Here is a 19,002-nt window from a genome sequence, read left to right on the forward strand (position 1 = left end):
GTGCCACTAGCCTGCGACCTGGGGGGTGGGGGAACATCCTCTGGAGCCGTCCACTGGACAATTCCAGGGCATCTGCTGCCGGGCCTCGAGATGAGTGTCTGTGTGTGTATCTGGTGAGTCTGCATGTTCTGTATGTCTGCATGTATGGCCTGGGACGGGGGAGCACGTGAATGTGTTTGGTGAATGTGGGTATCTGTGTATGAACGGCTCGTCGGTGACGCTGGTGCAGATGAGGCCCCAGACACCTCCTCGGATTGGGGTGGGGGGGCGCTGCGGCGGGGGGTGCTGCGGGGCCCCCTGGGTGTTGGTGCTGCGCGTCCGGGTGTGTCTTGCCTGATGCCTGCTGCCCTGCAGCACTATCACCTATCACCCTACGCCCCCCCCCCCCCCCCCCGGCCCGCATCCACCTACACCACACATAGGTAATGGGGGGTGATCAGCTATTCACCCCCCATCCCTTTTAATTACACGTTAGACTCCACACCAAGACATCACACCGCACCACACAGAGGGAAGGGGGAGGGTGATTAGCCACTCATCCCCGCCCCCCCCCCCATTATTTTAACTGCATTTTAGACATACAGTGGTCCCTCGCTATAACGCGGTTCACCTTTCGCCACCTCACAGTTTCGCGGATTTTTCTTTGTGCAATTTTGCATGCTTTTTTTTACAGCGCATTGTGTCCTGCGTCCTGATTAGCGCATTGTGTTCTGGCTCCTGATTGGCTGTAGACCACTGTCAATCAATCTCCTCCGTGCCGCGTCTCCTGTACAGTACAGAATGCGTTCAGCTTGTCAAATTTACATAAATCTTCGATCGCTGGCAGCGTGACTCTGAAGTGCTGTACTGTATGTTTGTAAGTTTTCTCCCTAACTAACCCAACAATGTCGACGAAATGTTTTACACCGTCAAAGGCAGCTGTGGTAGCACCCAAAAGGCAGAGGAGGATGCTAACCATCGCACAAAAAGTTGGGCTTCTGGACATGCTAAAGGAAGGTATAAGTTACGCGGCTGTAGGGCGCCATTGCGGAATTACGGAAAAATCTTTGAGAGTTTTTAAACAAGAGAGAAAAGTGTGAAAATGTTAATGCCTGTCTGAGAAAAGTGTATAAAGTGTGTAGTGAGGTTTTACAGCCTTAAAACATCTATAATAATTGTAAAAAACTAAAGAATCCTACTTCGCGGATTTCACCTATTGCGGGTTATTTTTAGAACATAACTCCCACGATTAACGAGGGACCACTGTACATCCATGTCACACCACTCTGTCACATAGGGCCTTGGAGGGCGGGGGGAGCTGTGCAGGTCCTGGGTCGGCGCCCGGTGGCTCCCCCCTCTGCCTACTTGGGCGGACGAGCGGCCCTCCGGTGGCGGGGGGCCTGGGTACCTGGCCGCTGTGGGGCGGCTGGGTCCATGATCGCTCGGGGCTCTCCTGGCCGTCTGGGGGCCCCGGGGCGGTGTGGTTGTGGCCTCGCACACTCACTGGGAATCATTCCATGTTAACCTGCACACTCATCTCAAGTAGCAAAAGGAGCTTAATCCGAAGCTCCACTTGGCAAAATAAAAGTGTTGGCACAATAAAGCACCCAGACTAACATCCTGCTTGCTAAACTGCCGACACGACAGGGGTAAAAAAAAGCCTCCATGGAGGAAGGACGTGGGACACAGTGCTGGAGAAACTGGCTTTATTAGGAATGTGTTTGGTCCGGATGGCAACGGATTGACTCTGGGTGGGGGGGGGGGTCTTAGGCGCTGGGAGGTGCCTCTGGGGGCCCCTGGGGTAATGCCGATACCGCAGGCAATCACCACAGAAGGTCAGATCTGAGGGGGGGCTATTGTCAGATCTGTTGGGGGTGCCAGTCCGAGAACCCTGAAAGTAAAGAAAAGGACAAATATAATTACAGAAGCTAAAGAAAGGTCTACTTAAGGGCTCATACTTACCTGTGGGCGTCGTCGCTGCTCCTTGTGCGTTTCCTAACCCTAACCTAAAGAAAGGTCTATTTAAGAGCACATACTTACCTGTGGGTGTCGTCGCTGCTCCTTGTGCGTTTCCTAACCCTAACCTAAAGAAAGGTCTATTTAAGAGCACATACTTACCTGTGGGTGTCGTCGCTGCTCTTTGTGCGTTTCCTAACCCTAACCTAAAGAAAGGTCTATTTAAGAGCACATACTTACCTGTGGGTGTCGTCGCTGCTCCTTGTGCGTTTCCTAACCCTAACCTAAAGAAAGGTCTATTTAAGGGCTCATACTTACCTGTGGGCGTCGTCGCTGCTCCTTGTGCGTTTCCTAACCCTAACCTAAAGAAAGGTCTATTTAAGGGCTCATACTTACCTGTGGGCGTCGTCGCTGCTCCTTGTGCGTTTCCTAACCCTAACCTAAAGAAGGGTCTATTTAAGGGTACATACTTACCTGTGGGCGTCGTCGCTGCTCTTTGTGCGTTTCCTAACCCTAACCTAAAGAAGGGTCTATTTAAGGGCACATACTTACCTGTGGGCGTCGTCGCTGCTCTTTGTGCGTTTCCTAACCCTAACCTAAAGAAAGGTCTATTTAAGGGCTCATACCTACCTGTGGGCGTCGTCGCTGCTCCTTGTGCGTTTCCTAACCCTAACCTAAAGAAAGGTCTATTTAAGGGCACATACTTACCTGTGGGCGTCGTCGCTGCTCTTTGTGAGTTTCCTAACCCTAACCTAAAGAAGGGTCTATTTAAGGGCACATACTTACCTGTGGGCGTCGCCGCTGCTGCTTGTGCGTTTCCTAACCCTAACCTAAACAAGGGTCTATTTAAGGGCACATACTTACCTGTGGGCGTCGTCGCTGCTCTTTGTGAGTTTCCTAACCCTAACCTAAAGAAGGGTCTATTTAAGGGTACATACTTACCTGTGGGCGTCGTCGCTGCTCTTTGTGAGTTTCCTAACCCTAACCTAAAGAAAGGTCTATTTAAGGGCACATACTTACCTGTGGGCGTCGTCGCTGCTCTTTGTGAGTTTCCTAACCCTAACCTAAAGAAGGGTCTATTTAAGAGCACATACTTACCTGTGGGCGTCGTCGCTGCTCCTTGTGCGTTTCCTAACCCTAACCTAAAGAAAGGTCTATTTAAGAGCACATACTTACCTGTGGGCGTCGTCGCTGCTCCTTGTGCGTTTCCTAACCCTAACCTAAAGAAAGGTCTATTTAAGGGCTCATACTTACCTGTGGGCGTCGTCGCTGCTCCTTGTGCGTTTCCCCCGGGTTGCTGCCTGGTATCTGGAACTCCTCTGGGTCCTTTAGGTCTTCACCGCCGCCGTTCCCTGCAAAATAAAAAGATAAAAAAATAAAAGGGGAAATTAAAAAACTTTAACTAAGGGGATTGGTACGTAAGCGGGAGGATGCACTCTATGGATTTGCCCAGATAGAACCGTGCAGAACTGTGTTTCCAGTTCGCTGGGACACAGGATTGGGGGTTTGTAACCCCTTTAAAAAACCTAACCCTAACCCTAATCTAACCCTAACTCTCATCTTCACCATTTCCTTCAGTGTAAGGCACATCGCAGCCCATGCCGGCACAACGCCCAGCAAAGTGTTAGCCTAATAGACTAATATTAGGCTAATAGGCCAAGCCCTCATCATTAACAGCCACCTCTAGGTGTGGTCTGGTGCCGCGTTATTTATGCAGATCGTGGAGGTTACGCTGCGGCTAATAGGCCGAGCCCTCGTCATTTACGACCGCCTCTAGGTGTGGTCTGGTGCCGCGTTATTTATGCAGATCGTGGAGGTTACACTGCGGCTAATAGGCCGAGTCCTCGTCATTTACGGCCACCTCTAGGTGTGGTCTGGTGCCGCGTTATTTATGCGGATCGTGGAGGTTACACTGCGGCTAATAGGCCGAGTCCTCGTCATTTACGGCCACCTCTAGGTGTGGTCTGGTGCCGCGTTATTTATACCGACTGTGGAGGTTACGCTGCGGCTAATAGGCCGAGCCCTCGTCATTTACGGCCGCCTCTAGGTGTGGTCTGGTGCCGCGTTATTTATACAGACTGTGGAGGTTACGCTGCGGCTAATAGGCAGAGCCCTCGTCATTTACGGCCACCTCTAGGTGTGGTCTGGTGCCGCGTTATTTATGCGGATCGTGGAGGTTACACTGCGGCTAATAGGCCGAGTCCTCGTCATTTACGGCCACCTCTAGGTGTGGTCTGGTGCCGCGTTATTTATACAGACTGTGGAGGTTACGCTGCGGCTAATAGGCAGAGCCCTCGTCATTTACGGCCACCTCTAGGTGTGGTCTGGTGCCGCGTTATTTATACAGACTGTGGAGGTTACGCTGCGGCTAATAGGCCGAGCCCTCGTCATTTACGGCCGCCTCTAGGTGTGGTCCTTTAAAACACACCTCACATATCTGTCTGAGTCTCAGGGGCTTTTTCAGCAGCATTTAATGTCTGATGCTCATGTTTTTGTGGAATGAAAGAACAATAAAGCAGTTTAAGGCCCATTTACTGGGCTTTGAACCCTGGGTTACCAACTCTCACGCATCTGGCGTGACGCTCACACTTCCTGACTGTAAGGCTCACGCAGGAAATCTTAGGGCAAATCTATATTATTCTATTATAATCTTATAATTAGCTACATCAAAAGCATTGGGGTAGTTTGCAAACCCTACAGACTATTTAGAAGGTAATAAATCTGTTACATACATGTAAATACGTGTGCAGACTTGTCTCCAATTGAAAATGTCACACCAGCCAGCTGAGCAAAGTTGGCAGCCCTGTGAACCTCTGAAATATATGTAAATAACAAGGAAAACCTTTTTCCGCCACTGAATTAGCTTTCATTAGCTTTTCATTCAGGCCACACACTGGTTTCCTAGACAAAAAAATAACGATTAGGCTAAATAAAGATGCAGCTCAGAAATGCCTGAGTGATTAGGTGTCCAAGGCCTGTGAGATACTGGCACCATATCCAAGGTGCCCCATCGCGGGGACCCAGATAAACAGCTTTTGGAAATGGATTCATGCATTTGGGCAGCGCAACATTGGGCTGCATTTAATTGTAAGCTTGTTAAGGTATAGAGGCCTTCATAAATGTCTAGTTTACCAAGAATAATGAGGTCAATCCTCCTTGAAAGCTGCCAGCTGGGAAAGCATGTTGGATTATTGGACAAGACATACAGTAATAATTGCTTAAACAAGTTGATTTATCGATCTGTTCTATAATAATACACTCGTCCTTTCTGAATAACCCCTCACTCTGCTGAATACAGTGATCTGATGCCCATTGCTAATGTATGGGCTGCAGCACTTGAAACACACTCACAGGATGCTAATTCATTGCATGGAGATTTCTGTTCACTTACATTTTCTTCATATTGTGTGTGTAAGTGCAATAACCAGAGGAACCATGATAATCTACTCAAACATGTCTAGGTCTGATTTAGACATGCAGTCAAGGCAAGAGAAAATGTTATTTACTGATTTTCAAAGTGTTCTCTCATCGGTAACACCAGAAGCGATCCTAGGGTCTGTTGTGGCCCCAAGCAAAAATTCACTGGGGGCCCCCCCTCTAACCAGTGTTTGTCATCATTTTAATAAATAATCTGACATTAACAAAAAATGGTTCGCCATCTAGTGACTTGGGGGCCCCAAGCAGCTGCCTGCCCTGCCTACTGACAAGATGCGCCTCTGGGTAACACTTTACCTGAGGGGGCACAAATAATGTGCTGTTACTTCTGTATTAATTAACCACAAACTAAGTCTTAGTGATCAGCTTGATGTCGTCCGTGAATATGGCCGCTGCACACGATGCATCTAACCGCTGCTGTCATGGATTTTTAAAGGTCGCCGGGCAGGAAACGGCAACATCACGTTCATCTCAAACGGGAAAGTGCTGAACTTCAGCGGCGCGATGTCTGTTCCTGCAACATATACGGATGATTTATGGCTCATAATATTTGATTTATTTTTATTATGAAAGAACGCAAATGACTGTTAATTACAAACTGGCATAAAAAGAAGCGTCCAGTTAAAATGGAGTCGTCATGGTATTTTACAAATATCGCACATAGATCGGCTTTCTTATAATTTAATTCTGAACCTCTTATATTTAGTAATCTATGTTTTGTCTCCACCTAGTGGCCTCCCTGAAAAGTACACATTGTTTCTGGATCGCTTGTTCTGTGAATTGACGTGTCCAATGAATATAAGAAATATGGCAGCAGCTTGATATATATATTATAACTGACTACAGCAGGAGTGCCCACACTTTTTCAGCTTGCGAGCTATTTATAACTGACCAGATCAAAATTATCTACCTACTATAAAAATACAAAACATGAACGTGTCATCCATCCACTATTTTTTATGCCATACGATCTACCTAGACTACCTTTGCGATTGACCAGTCAGGGGGGTAAGGGTGCCTGTCCGACGGGGGCATAACCAGACCTTTCACAGTGGGGTGGGGGTGGCGAGAGTGGGCGGGCACCGGCCCCTTCTGCCCGTCGGGGGCGTAACCAGGCCTTTCACAGTGGGGTGGGGGTGGCGAGAGTGGGCGGGCACCGGCCCCTTCTGTCCGACGGGGGCGTAACCAGACCTTTCACAGTGGGGTGGGGGTGGCGAGAGTGGGCAGGCACCGGCCCCTTCTGTCCGACGGGGGCGTAACCAGACCTTTCACAGTGGGGTGGGGGTGGCGAGAGTGGGTGGGCACCGGCCCCTTCTGTCCGACGGGGGCGTAACCAGACTTTTCACAGTGGGGTGGGGGTGGCGAGAGTGGACGGGCACCGGCCCCTTCTGCCCGACGGGGGCGGAACCAAACCTTTCACAGTGAGGTGGGTTATTATTTGATAAAAACAAATTTCATTATTTAATCAAATAAATTAATAATTTTATTTACTTTAATCCACTGAACCAGGGCACTAACTGGATATTATTCTATTTTCCAATGATTTTTGTTTCTGTTATGTCTCCAGTTAAATTGATATTATTTACACTGATTTACTCTAATTGTGTCAGTAGTAAAGTGAATTAATTTAATTTAATCCATCAGACTGTGGTTTCATTATGTTACTCAGTTATGCTTTGGGTGACGCTGAAGCAGGGCATTAATAGGACAGAACAGAAAGCCTTTATTGTCACTGTACAGGGAGGAAATACAGTAAATAGGCATAAATATATAAATGTACATATACAGGGGAGGGGGAAAGCCCCCCCCCCAAATCAGGATTACATTTAGTTACACTTTAGTCAGAGAGAAAAACTATAAAACTATTTTTCATGTTTATTCAGCTCACTGAACACACATTTATTTTTGTCAAACATAAATTTCAGAGTAAAAAGGATTATAAAGGTTAAAAAGCAGATATTTTAACTTTAGGAGAACCAGCAAAACGTCACAGTGACACTGAGGAGTTTCTATAAACCCGAAACCCTGGATAGAGGGGCTCAGTGAATGAGGAGGTGAATCTGTACAGGGGGGTCAGTCCATCAGAGGAGACTCTGTAGAAGGACAGAGCACCAGTCCCCCAGTCCAGATACACTCCTATCTGCGGGAGCCTGAGGGCTCTATGGGTATGAGAGTCTGTTTCTTATTGTGCCAGACAGAGTAACTAACAGGATCACAGTCCAGAATCCATGACTTGTCATTGTCTCCAAGCAGACAGTCACTCCCTCCTTTCCTCTCGATCCCTTTATAAGTCACTCCTATCAGGGCTTCACGTCCATCCCACTCAGCCTCCCAGTAACAGCGGCCAGTCAGACTCTCTCTGCACAGAACTTGGGGCTCACAGTCAAATCTCTCTGGATGATCAGGATATGGCTGCTCCTCCCACCCCCATGTCACCTTCCTGTTCCCCCCTGACAGAGACAGGCGTCTGTTTGCTGTGTTGGGGTCCAGCGTCAGCTGGCAGGAGTCTGTAGGCAGGAGGAAGAATTATTAATACCATCAGGCAGCCTGTACTTTATGTTTCTGTACAATATAAAAACAGCACAGCTTCCCCGAACGAAGCGGGAACTGAAGTTTATGAAATAGCTCAGGAAATGTCGGATAGTGGTGTGCGATACTACAAGATTTGGTATCGATGCGATACCAAGTAAATACAGGGAAAGTATCGCCGATACGATACCGATATCGATACTTCTTAATTACCTAATATAAATTAGGAAATGAGTGATACTACAATGCAATTCTTACTTGAATGCCTTCTTCACAGACTGGATGATTAACCAAATAAAGCAGCGCAACATTACAGTAACTAACAATAAATAAACCACTAACTTACGTATACTATTAGAGCATTTATGTAATTTATTTAAACTTTATTTTACCAGGTAAATTAACTGAAAACCAGCTCTCACTGCTTTACGTGATATTTGGGAGAAATAGCAGACTATGCATCGGAACTGCCTGGGATACAAACGTCATGCGTTTAACCAAACTCTTCAGCCAATAAGGGCAAAGGTGTGTCGTCACGGAGGCAGTTCCAGTTTGTGCAGCCGCGTGAGAGGTCGCAATGCATGGTTGCCAGGGTAGCGGTTTTCCCGCACAATTGGGCTATTTTAGAAAAGGAGTTGCGGGTTGCGGTTTTTTGGGCTACATTTATAATGTACCACGGCCGCAAAAAAATAAATAAAATAAAATAATTGTGGACAAAGATAAAAGGGAACCTTTTATTACTGGGTGTTGATCCCCGGGAATGAATACTTGGCAACAAACGCTGCTGCTCGCGAGACGCGAGTAGGCGCGCGCGCCACATGTGCTTTTGACATCACAAATCAAGCATCATCATCACGTCACTCCATGAGAGCGTTGTAGTCAGAAGCGTCGGTTCGGTTGTCTGTGGATGAACAAGCAGCATTCTAAAATGTCAGGTAAATGGGGAAAGTATGGAAAGAAGTATCGCAAAGAATGGGAGACAGAGAAAGGATTAAAGGAGTGGATTCGAAGTGTTCCAAATGATGATAGAAAAGCGTTCTGCAAATATTGCAAATGTGAAGTAAGAGCTCACCACGGTGATCTGGTAGCTCATGCTGCGACTGAAAAACATAAAAAAAATGCGGCTCCTTTCTCAAATGCCAGAACATTATTTGACACAGGCAGTTCCTTTCTAAGAAATAATGCACCTGTGAAAGAGGCAGAGTTGAAGCTGGCTGCCCATGTTGCTTGTCACTCAAGCACTTACACTGTTGACCACTTAGGAAGTGTTGTGGAAGAAATTTCGAAAAAAGGCATTAGTTTGCATCGATCGAAATGCACAGCACTAATTAATTCAGTGATAGGACCAGTAGTACATGAAGACCTTTTGGAGGATGTAGGAAATGGACCATACTCTCTCATTGTTGATGAGAGCACTGATATCACGACCAAATAACAACTGTGTATAGTCATCAGATATTACAGCAAAAAGCTCTCACGAATCATCAGCACTTTTGCAGGAATGATCAATATACTGTAGTAGCTGGTGATTCACTTACCATAGCAAATGCTTTATTCAAATTTCTGGATGAAAACAAATTGTCCATACTGAATTGCATCGGTCATGCAACTGATGGCTGTAATACAATGTGTGGGCAACATAATTCAGTGCTACAGAAATTCCGTGACCGCAATCCTCATATTGTCTACATAAAGTGTGTGTGCCATTCTCTTCAACTCTGTGCATCAAAAGCCATCAGTGTCCTCCCCAGAAATGTTGAGTACATGGTTTCTCAGACCTACAGTTGGTTTTCAAATGCCACCCAGCGTCTCCAAATATATTCTGAACTGTACAAAACCATAAATGTAGGTGAAAGCCCGCTGAAGATTCTGCAACTGTCTGACACTAGGTGGCTTGCTATTAGTGAGTGCATCAACCAGATCCTTTCACAGTATGTGGAGCTTAAGTTGCATTTTCATTTGACAAAAGACAGTGAGAGGAGCTATGCTGCGGAACTGCTGTACCAAATGTATAGTGACAATATTAACCTGATATACCTGAAATTCCTCCAACCAATTGTGTCAGAGTTAAACAGACTTAATAAAATCTTTCAACTTGACAAACCTGATCCTGCAAAACTTCTTACGGAACTTCTAACATTTTACCGGTCCCTGCTTGAGCGCATAGGTTTGCCGAAGACATTCCAGAGCTGGCAAGACATCATGGAGTTTAACCTTTCTGATGAGAATCTTTTGCCACTTGATGCCGTAGACTTTGGGGTGCAGTTCCGTCTTGCTTTGTTTGAAGCCAATGGAATAAGTGACCTAGCTGAGCAGGACATGAAACGCAGGTGCAGGGACTACATGCTAGAGTTATCTAAGGAAATTAGGAAGAGACTTCCAGATAACATTAAACAGTTAGAGGCTCTCAAATTCCTGTCACCGAGTCATACTCTGTCGTCAAGTAAGCCAAGGATTGATGATCTTCCCTTTTTCCACCTCTTCAAGGGAGATGTAGGAAAAGCAGAGCAACAGTGGAGAGTAATTCACACTCTGGAATGGAACAATGCAGAAGATGGCAAAACAGAGGACTTCTGGGTAGAAGTTTCTGCATACACAGATACTGCAGGTGATAGAAACTTTGAAGATCTTGGTAATTTTGCATTGAGTCTTCTTGCTCTACCATTCAGCAATGCAGCAGTTGAGCGTTCATTTTCCCAAATGTCACTGATAAAGAACAAGCTACGAAACAGGCTAGAGCAGAATTCTTTGCTAAATATAATGAGGATTCGAGCTTACATGCAAAGAAGAAACATATGCTGCCATCAATTTAAACCATCACCACGGATGCTTTCTCTCTTTACTGCTGAAATCTATTCAGCACCACCTGAGAAGGGTGGGGAAGAGAGCACTAATGTCTAAAATAAAACAGCCCTGAGATTGAATATAGTTCTGTTCAAATCTGTAATCAAAATGAGGCTGCGCAGTTAGACCATCTAAGAAGAAAATGTTGTGAAAAGTTCTGAAAAAAGAGAAGACAAACAACAACAAAAACAAAGGGAAAAGTGTTCAAGTTCACCCAGTAAGCATATTTGTAATAATATTGATAAAAGCCAGTGTATGTTAATTTAGTTTAACTGTGTTCATTTTAATATTGATGCTTGTGTGTAAACAGAACAGCCGCAGATCTGGAGAGAAAAGCATCAGAGAGAAGTGCTGAGAAGAGAAAAAGTAAGTACAACTTAGTACTTCTGACTATAGGGTCAGAAAATATCAGAGAGGACATGTTCTTATTTGACCTTTATTGCATGAGATTGTGTATTAAAAAAAACACAGTGTGTGATATTAAGAATTTGGGTAAGACAAAAGGCCAATACTTTAAACTTAAACTTATATAAATTTATTTTAAGGCCCTTTGTGGGAATCCAGCCGTTGTCTAATCTGATTGGACACTGAAAAATTGGGCTAGTTTTCATTCCATTTGGGCGGATTTTGAGTTGTCATTGGGCTGGAAATATTTCTGGGACCTGGCAACCCTGTCGCAATGCATCTAACCGTAATGCATTGCGTCAGGATCAGAATGCGTTGCTTTAAGCCAGCGCTGTAAGCAAGTCCAACGCACCCAATGACCGGACTGGGGAAACAAACTGAAACGCGTTCTTAATACAGAGGACTAGTGACAACAACCAGAAACAGCCGATCACATGGGGATCCCACACGAAGTTAACGAGGGGGCGTGGCACACGGAAGGAGCGGACAATCGGGGCAGGACAGGGGTAATGTTGGGATAAGATCTTTATCGTTTTGGAAGCCATTAAGAAAAAAATGCTCTTCTTGTTTTATCCTGTTCATTTTGTGTTTAAATACTAAAAAAAACATATTTAGATATAATTTTGGGGGGGCCTGGAACCAATTAATTAGTTTTCCATTATTTCTTATGGAAAAGATTCGATCAGAACTCGAACTTTTTAGGATTCGATCCGGAGTCCGGAACGGATTAAGTTCGAGAACCGAGGTACCACTGTACTTTATTTTAAATATTATAGTATGTGTGCGTGTGCGTGTTTACTCTGTTTGCTAGCTGGCGCCGCTGAGTCGCGTGACAGCCAGTAGCGGCATTTGAGAGCACCAGCGCGAACACAGACAGCCGCAGTGCATTCGGGAGAAAACTTGAAACTGAAGTATCGATCTCATTAAACTGGTATCGATCAATATTGTAGCAATTCGGAGGGTTGGGGGCGGAGTTTCCCAGAATGCTTTGGGGCGTAGAAGGGAGAATTGTGTTTAGAATGTGTTAGTTCTGTGTTATTTTGGTACAAGGGGGGTGTTTAGTTATAACAGGGATATTTAGGTTGAACATTTACGGGAATGGTTTAGGAAATAGTTGTTATTCAATTAATCTACCGTTAGCGTGAAGGCTGTTGCTGTTAGTGACCTGCGGGTTTTGGGGATGATGATAGTGCTTTTTCTGAAGTGTGTGCAATAAATGATAGCTCCTGCTTTCAGAAAGCTACGCTTCTCTGTAGTGTGTTTACAGCCGAATCTCACGCTGTTACAATATCAATACCAACATTATTATCGATATTATCGATACTTGGATCGATCCGCCCACCACTAATGTCGGACGGCGCGCGACACCGGCGGGAAGAGCCGCCAAAATGCGGCGCGAGCTAAACTAACAGCTTAATTACGGGTAAATAAAATTACAAAGCAGCGACATTCATCAGACACATTCATCACAAGCATATTTACCACAAAACGGCACCAGATATTAATACTAAAAGTCAGTGTCTTTCCTTCTAACCGCTAAATCCGGCGCGTGCGGCTTGAAAATGGCCATCAATAACAGAATATTTAAGTAATATTATTAAATATTTTAAGTCATATTTAATAGAAGTTTGGACCTGGATTCTGATACAAACGCCTCCGAAGACGATTTTGGCGCCGGAGTTGCGCTCCATGAGGATCCAGTATTACAGCGATTGTCTGACAAGGTCTTTAGTCACAGTAAAGCCGCTCTGAATGCATTTCACATGCATCGGCTTATTTCCGTGAAGCGGATCAGACTGTATCTGCTGATCCGGGAGAAACACTGCGGTGTCAAGCGGGGCGGAATAGGTGCCGCGCAAAGTCGGCAAACTAATGATAATACCGTTTACAAACCATAAATAAAAGCGGATTAAACTACACAAATCGTGCATCATGAAAAATAGAAAAGTTATGTCATTAATTCAGAAAAACAGAAATTTACTACTCAGAAAAACAGGATGATTATTACGTTAATTCGGAAAAGCAGAATTCAGATACTGTAAATGCAATACGCTTCCATAGAGAACCGCTTACCACGCGCGTGACTCTAGATGCGGCGCCGCACCGTGGTGATTCCTTTTTTTTTTGCGAAATTAAAGATGTACAACTACATCAGAATATATTTTAACTATCTTACACTCCCACACAAATACAATATGAGCAGCTATAAAGTATTTGTAAAAAATATTTTTAAAAACAATTAGATGAGTTGATAGTGTTTTTGGTGATGATTTTGATGTTTTATTTTTCTCATTTGGATGTTTTCTAAAATGACACAAACAGAAACTCACCTAAACACAAACATGGAAATCCATCTACACACAGTGGAAAAAGCCACACTCATCACAACAATCGTGTGAATACAACCATAGCATAGTATTAATGGTATTATTAATAAAAACATGCAAACACACTTACATTTCTGTGCGCCTGGTCTGGTCCTGCACTCTCCACTGTGGTCCACACTATAGGAGAAGCAGAATGACATAGTGCTGCTGTATCCATTTATTTACTGGTGCCTCTTCTTCACATACATGCATAAGTATCTGTAGCGTGTCAGACACACACTCTGTACTCACTTCAGCTTCTCCAGTTTACAGCTGGGATCCTCCAGTGCAGCAGAGAGCAGCTTCACTCCTGAGTCTCCTGGGTGATTGTAGCTCAGATCCAGCTCTCTTAGGTGTGAGGGGTTTGACCTCAGAGCTGAAGCCAGGGAAGAACAGCCTTCTTCTGTGACTCTACAGCCTGACAGCCTGCAGAGAGACAGACAAAAACTCCCCAATAAATAAGATCACCTCACCGTTACAAGCATTACTTATAAGTAAAAGTTACTGCTGTAATAAATATTTCAATAATGACGCGAAATGAACAACACCTTCCGAACATTTTACAAGAACCTATATATACTCCTCAGAACAAGAACCAGATGCAGTTGATGTAGAATCATTTTTAAATAAATAATCTAGACTTACCCATAATAACCAATGAAATAGCAGATACCCTTGATGCACCATTAACATCAGGACTCCATAAGGTCCTCAACCAAATGCCTAACAATAAAGTGCCCAGACCGGATGGTTTCCCTGCAGAAATCTATTAACATTTTTGGGATGTATTATCTCCACTCTTCAATAGACAGATAGAAAAATTAAACATACATCACAAATCCCATCACATATGAGCACAGCGACCATTACAGTGTTATTGAAACCTGATAAAGACCCAACACAGCCCTCCAGTTACCCGTCACTCTCACTAATGAATACAGACTTGAAAGTCATTACAAAAGCTCTCGCCACTCGGTTAGAGACAGTCATTCCTATTATAATCCATCCTGATCAGACTTCATCAAGACAAGACTTGCCTCAGAAAACATCCATAAATCATTTAATTTAGTCAATATTGCTCAGCATACCCATACTAAAACCATAATTACATCATCCATTCATCCATCCATCCATTGTCCAACCCGCTTATCCGACTGGGTTGCGGGGGTTCTGGAGCCTGTCCCGGAAGCAATGGGCACGAGGCGGGGAACAACCCTGGACAGGGGGCCAGCCCATCGCAGGGCACACTCACACACCAGTCACTCACACACCAGTCACTCACACACCATTCACTCACACACGCACATCTATAATTACATCATTAGAAGCAGAAAAGGCATCTGACAGCAGTTGGACATTTCTCTTTAACACATTACAAAGATTTGGCTTCGGAGAGTCGTTCACCCACTGGGTTAAAATGGGTTAATATCGGCATAAGTGCAAAGATGGCGGCGCGTGCGAGTGCCCTCTAGTTCGGTGCTTTTTAATGTGTTTAGTTTGTATTTCGCGGCAATTGTATGGCGAACTCTGCCAAGCACAATGCGTATACAGTCATGCAAACCTGATCAGCATCGGTTTTCAAAACAGCATTCCCGTCACGGACTATTTCCAACAAGCCAACAACATACAACCTGAAATATGGAGGACACCGGGATCTCCATGGATTGTTGTCGGCTCTCACAGACAGCGACGACGGAGACGGGACAGGAAACAGAAACGGGGATGTCGAGCCGGCCTGATGAAGAGGCTAAAGAAGGATCCTCACAGACCACCGCTCCCTAGCGTCTTCCTGGCAAACGTAAGATCTATCGTGCACAAAATGGATGACCTAGAGCTACGGATAGCAAATAACAACTTCGTCCGGGACTGCTGTGTGCTGATCCTAACTGAAACCTGGCTACATCCTGCTATACCCGACAATGCTGTGCAGCTAGCAGGCCGCGTCATTCACCGAAACGACAGGAACAGTGACTCTGGTAAGAAAAGAGGAGGTGGTCTCTGCATTTACATCAACAATGACTGGTGCTCACAAAGCCATGTTACTCATAAATACTGTTCCCCTGATCTTGAGGCATTAACTGTCATCTGCCGCCCTTTTTACTTACCTAGGGAGCTAACTGTTGTCTCCATTACGGCTGTATATATCCCCCCAGATGCTAACGTGGACGTAGCTCTAAGCTATCTTCATGGATGCATTAGTAAACAACAACAGGACCAGCCGGATGGGGTACACATAATAGCTGGGGATTTTAATCAGGCTTGCCTGAAAACTGTTCTCCCTAAATTCACCCAATATGTGAAATGTGCCACCAGGGAGAGCAACACCCTTGACCATGTTTACTGTAATATTAAACATGCATATAAAACAGAGCCACACCCTCACATTGGCCAGTCGGACCACCTCTCGCTGCATCTCGTACCCGCCTATACTCCCTACATCAGGAAAAGCAAGCCATTCACCAGGGTGATCAACACCTCGCCCGGGGACGCCCTCTCCCAGCTTCAAGTCTGCTTCACAACCATGGACTGGAGTGTTTTTGGAAGCCACGATTTGGAGAAATTTACAGTGACTGTGCTATCATACATTGTTTACTGTATTGATATAGTCACCATCACCAAACGCGTTAGGGTATTCCCCAACCAAAAACCCTGGATGACGAGTGAAGTGTGGCACCTCATCAGGGACCGCAACGCAGCATTCAGGTCAGGAGACAGGGCACTGTACAGTGCATCCAGAGCTAACCTGAAGAAGGGCATCAGGGCTGCTAAGGTCGCATACAAAAGGAAAATAGAGGGATACATCACAGACAAGAACCCACGTCAAGTGTGGCACCTCATCAGGGACCGCAACGCAGCATTCAGGTCAGGAGACAGGGCACTGTACAGTGCATCCAGAGCTGACCTGAAGAAGGGCATCAGGGCTGCTAAGGTCGCATACAAAAGGAAAATAGAGGGATACATCACAGACAAGAACCCACGTCAAGTGTGGCACCTCATCAGGGACCGCAACGCAGCATTCAGGTCAGGAGACAGGGCACTGTACAGTGCATCCAGAGCTAACCTGAAGAAGGGCATCAGGGCTGCTAAGGTCGCATACAAAAGGAAAATAGAGGGATACATCACAGACAAGAACCCACGTCAAGTGTGGCACCTCATCAGGGACCGCAACACAGCATTCAGGTCAGGAGACAGGGCACTGTACAGTGCATCCAGAGCTGACCTGAAGAAGGGCATCAGGGCTGCTAAGGTCGCATACAAAAGGAAAATAGAGGGATACATCACAGACAAGAACCCACGTCAAGTGTGGCACCTCATCAGGGACCGTAACACAGCATTCAGGTCAGGAGACAGGGCACTGTACAGTGCATCCAGAGCTAACCTGAAGAAGGGCATCAGGGCTGCTAAGGTCGCATACAAAAGGAAAATAGAGGGAAACATCACAGACAAGAACCCACGTCAAGTGTGGCACCTCATCAGGGACCGTAACGCAGCATTCAGGTCAGGAGACAGGGCACTGTACAGTGCATCCAGAGCTGACCTGAAGAAAGGCATCAGGGCTGCTAAGGTCGCATACAAAAGGAAAATAGAGGGATACATCACAGACAAGAACCCACGTCAAGTGTGGCACCTCATCAGGGACCGCAACGCAGCATTCAGGTCAGGAGACAGGGCACTGTACAGTGCATCCAGAGCTAACCTGAAGAAGGGCATCAGGGCTGCTAAGGTCGCATACAAAAGGAAAATAGAGGGATACATCACAGACAAGAACCCACGTCAAGTGTGGCACAGATTACAAAACATCACCAACTACAAGGGCCACCAGATCACACCCCCTTCCGCCGATGCTACAGTACAATGGCAGAGGAGTTAAATAACTTCTTTGCCCGGTTCGAGGCAAATGGTCATTCAGCCCCCCTCCCAGCCTTCACCAACACCCTGCTACTCCTCCAGGAACATCAGGTGAGGAGGGTCCTGAGGGAGGTTAACCCAAGGAAAGCAGCTGGACCGGACGGAGTACCTGGCAAGGTACTCAAGGCGTGCTCAGACCAACTAGCAGGAATCTTCACCAACACCCTGCTACTCCTCCAGGAACATCAGGTGAGGAGGGTCCTGAGGGAGGTTAACCCAAGGAAAGCAGCTGGACCGGATGGAGTACCTGGCAAGGTACTCAAGGCGTGCTCAGACCAACTGGCAGGAATTTTCACCAAGATCTTCAACATCTCCCTGTCCCGAGCCATCGTCCCATACTGCTGGAAAACCTCCACCATCATTCCAGTTCCAAAAACATCTGCCTGCAAAAACCTAAACAACTTTAGGCCTGTGGCATTAACATCTGTGGCAATGAAGTGCCTGGAAAAGCTGGTTGCCAAGCACATCAAAGACTACCTCCCTCCATCATCTGACCCCCACCAGTTAGCCTACAGGGCAAACCGTTCCACTGAGGACGCCATTGCCATCGCCCTCCATGCGACGCTGAGACACCTTGACCACCCGGGTAACTATGCAAGACTGCTCTTCATAGATTACAGCTCAGCCTTCAATACAATACACCCGGACATTCTGGTCAAAAAACTCCTGGACTTACGCCTCCCCCCCTCCACCTGCGCTTGGATTAAAGACTTCCTCTCCAATAGGCCACAACAAGTGAGACTCGGTCGCCATCTTTCCCCTTCGCTCACACTCAGCACTGGCTCCCCCCAAGGCTGTGTGTTGAGCCCACTCCTGTACACACTCTATACATCAGATTGTTCCCCCATCCACCCCTCCAACCTCATCATAAAGTTCGCAGATGATACCACAGTGGTCGGTCTCATTTCAGGGGGCGATGAGACAGCGTACAGAGATGAGGTGCAGTCACTTGCAACTTGGTGCACATCAAACAACTTACTTCTCAACACATTAAAAACCAAGGAAATCATCATAGACTTCAGACGCAAACGCACTGCCCATGCTCCACTAAATCTCCACGGGGACTGCATTGAGCAGGTGGCGTCAGTTAAATTCCTAGGGGTACACATCGCCGAAGATCTCACTTGGTCCATCAACACTAAAGCAATAACTAAGAAGGCCCAGCAGCGTATGCACTTCCTGAGAATTCTCAGGAAAAACCATCTGGAACAGAAGCTGCTGGTGTCCTTCTACCAGTCAGTCATCGAAAGCATACTCACCCTCAGCATCACAGTGTGGTATGCGGGATGCTCAGCAGCAGACAGGAAGGCCCTGCAGAGGGTCATTAACACAGCCCAAAAGACCATAGGCCGCCCTCTGCCCTCCCTGGAAGAGCTCGCCGACTCCCGCTGCGTCTGCAGGTCCAGGTCCATTCTCAAAGACTCTGCCCACCCAGCCCACCACCTGTTCAACCCGCTTCCCTCCAGCAGGCGGTTCAGGTCAATAAACGCCCGCACTACAAGACTTTCCAACAGCTTTTTTCCCTGGGCCATACGTTCACTTAACAAAAGCAATATCCCACTGCAGACATTGGCCACCC

At 46.2% G+C, this 19,002-nt stretch overlaps 2 protein-coding genes across 2 annotated transcripts in view; one reads left to right on the forward strand and one right to left on the reverse strand.

Annotated features, from left to right (window-relative positions):
* Nucleotides 1–19,002, forward strand: part of LOC111846294 (protein NLRC3-like) — a 303,153-nt gene that overhangs the window by 21,076 nt on the left and 263,075 nt on the right. The gene's annotated exons all lie outside the window — the stretch shown is intronic.
* LOC140577651 (protein NLRC3-like) overlaps nucleotides 7,072–19,002 on the reverse strand; it is a 159,364-nt gene continuing 147,433 nt past the window's right edge. The window contains exon 17 of the mRNA XM_072710933.1: nucleotides 7,072–7,698. Within this exon, the coding sequence (XP_072567034.1) occupies nucleotides 7,507–7,698 (192 nt within the window). The 3' untranslated portion in view covers nucleotides 7,072–7,506. The remainder of the gene's footprint in view (nucleotides 7,699–19,002) is intronic.

Source organism: Paramormyrops kingsleyae, chromosome 4 (genome assembly GCF_048594095.1).
Source record: "Paramormyrops kingsleyae isolate MSU_618 chromosome 4, PKINGS_0.4, whole genome shotgun sequence".
Classification (NCBI taxonomy): Eukaryota; Metazoa; Chordata; class Actinopteri; order Osteoglossiformes; family Mormyridae; genus Paramormyrops; species Paramormyrops kingsleyae.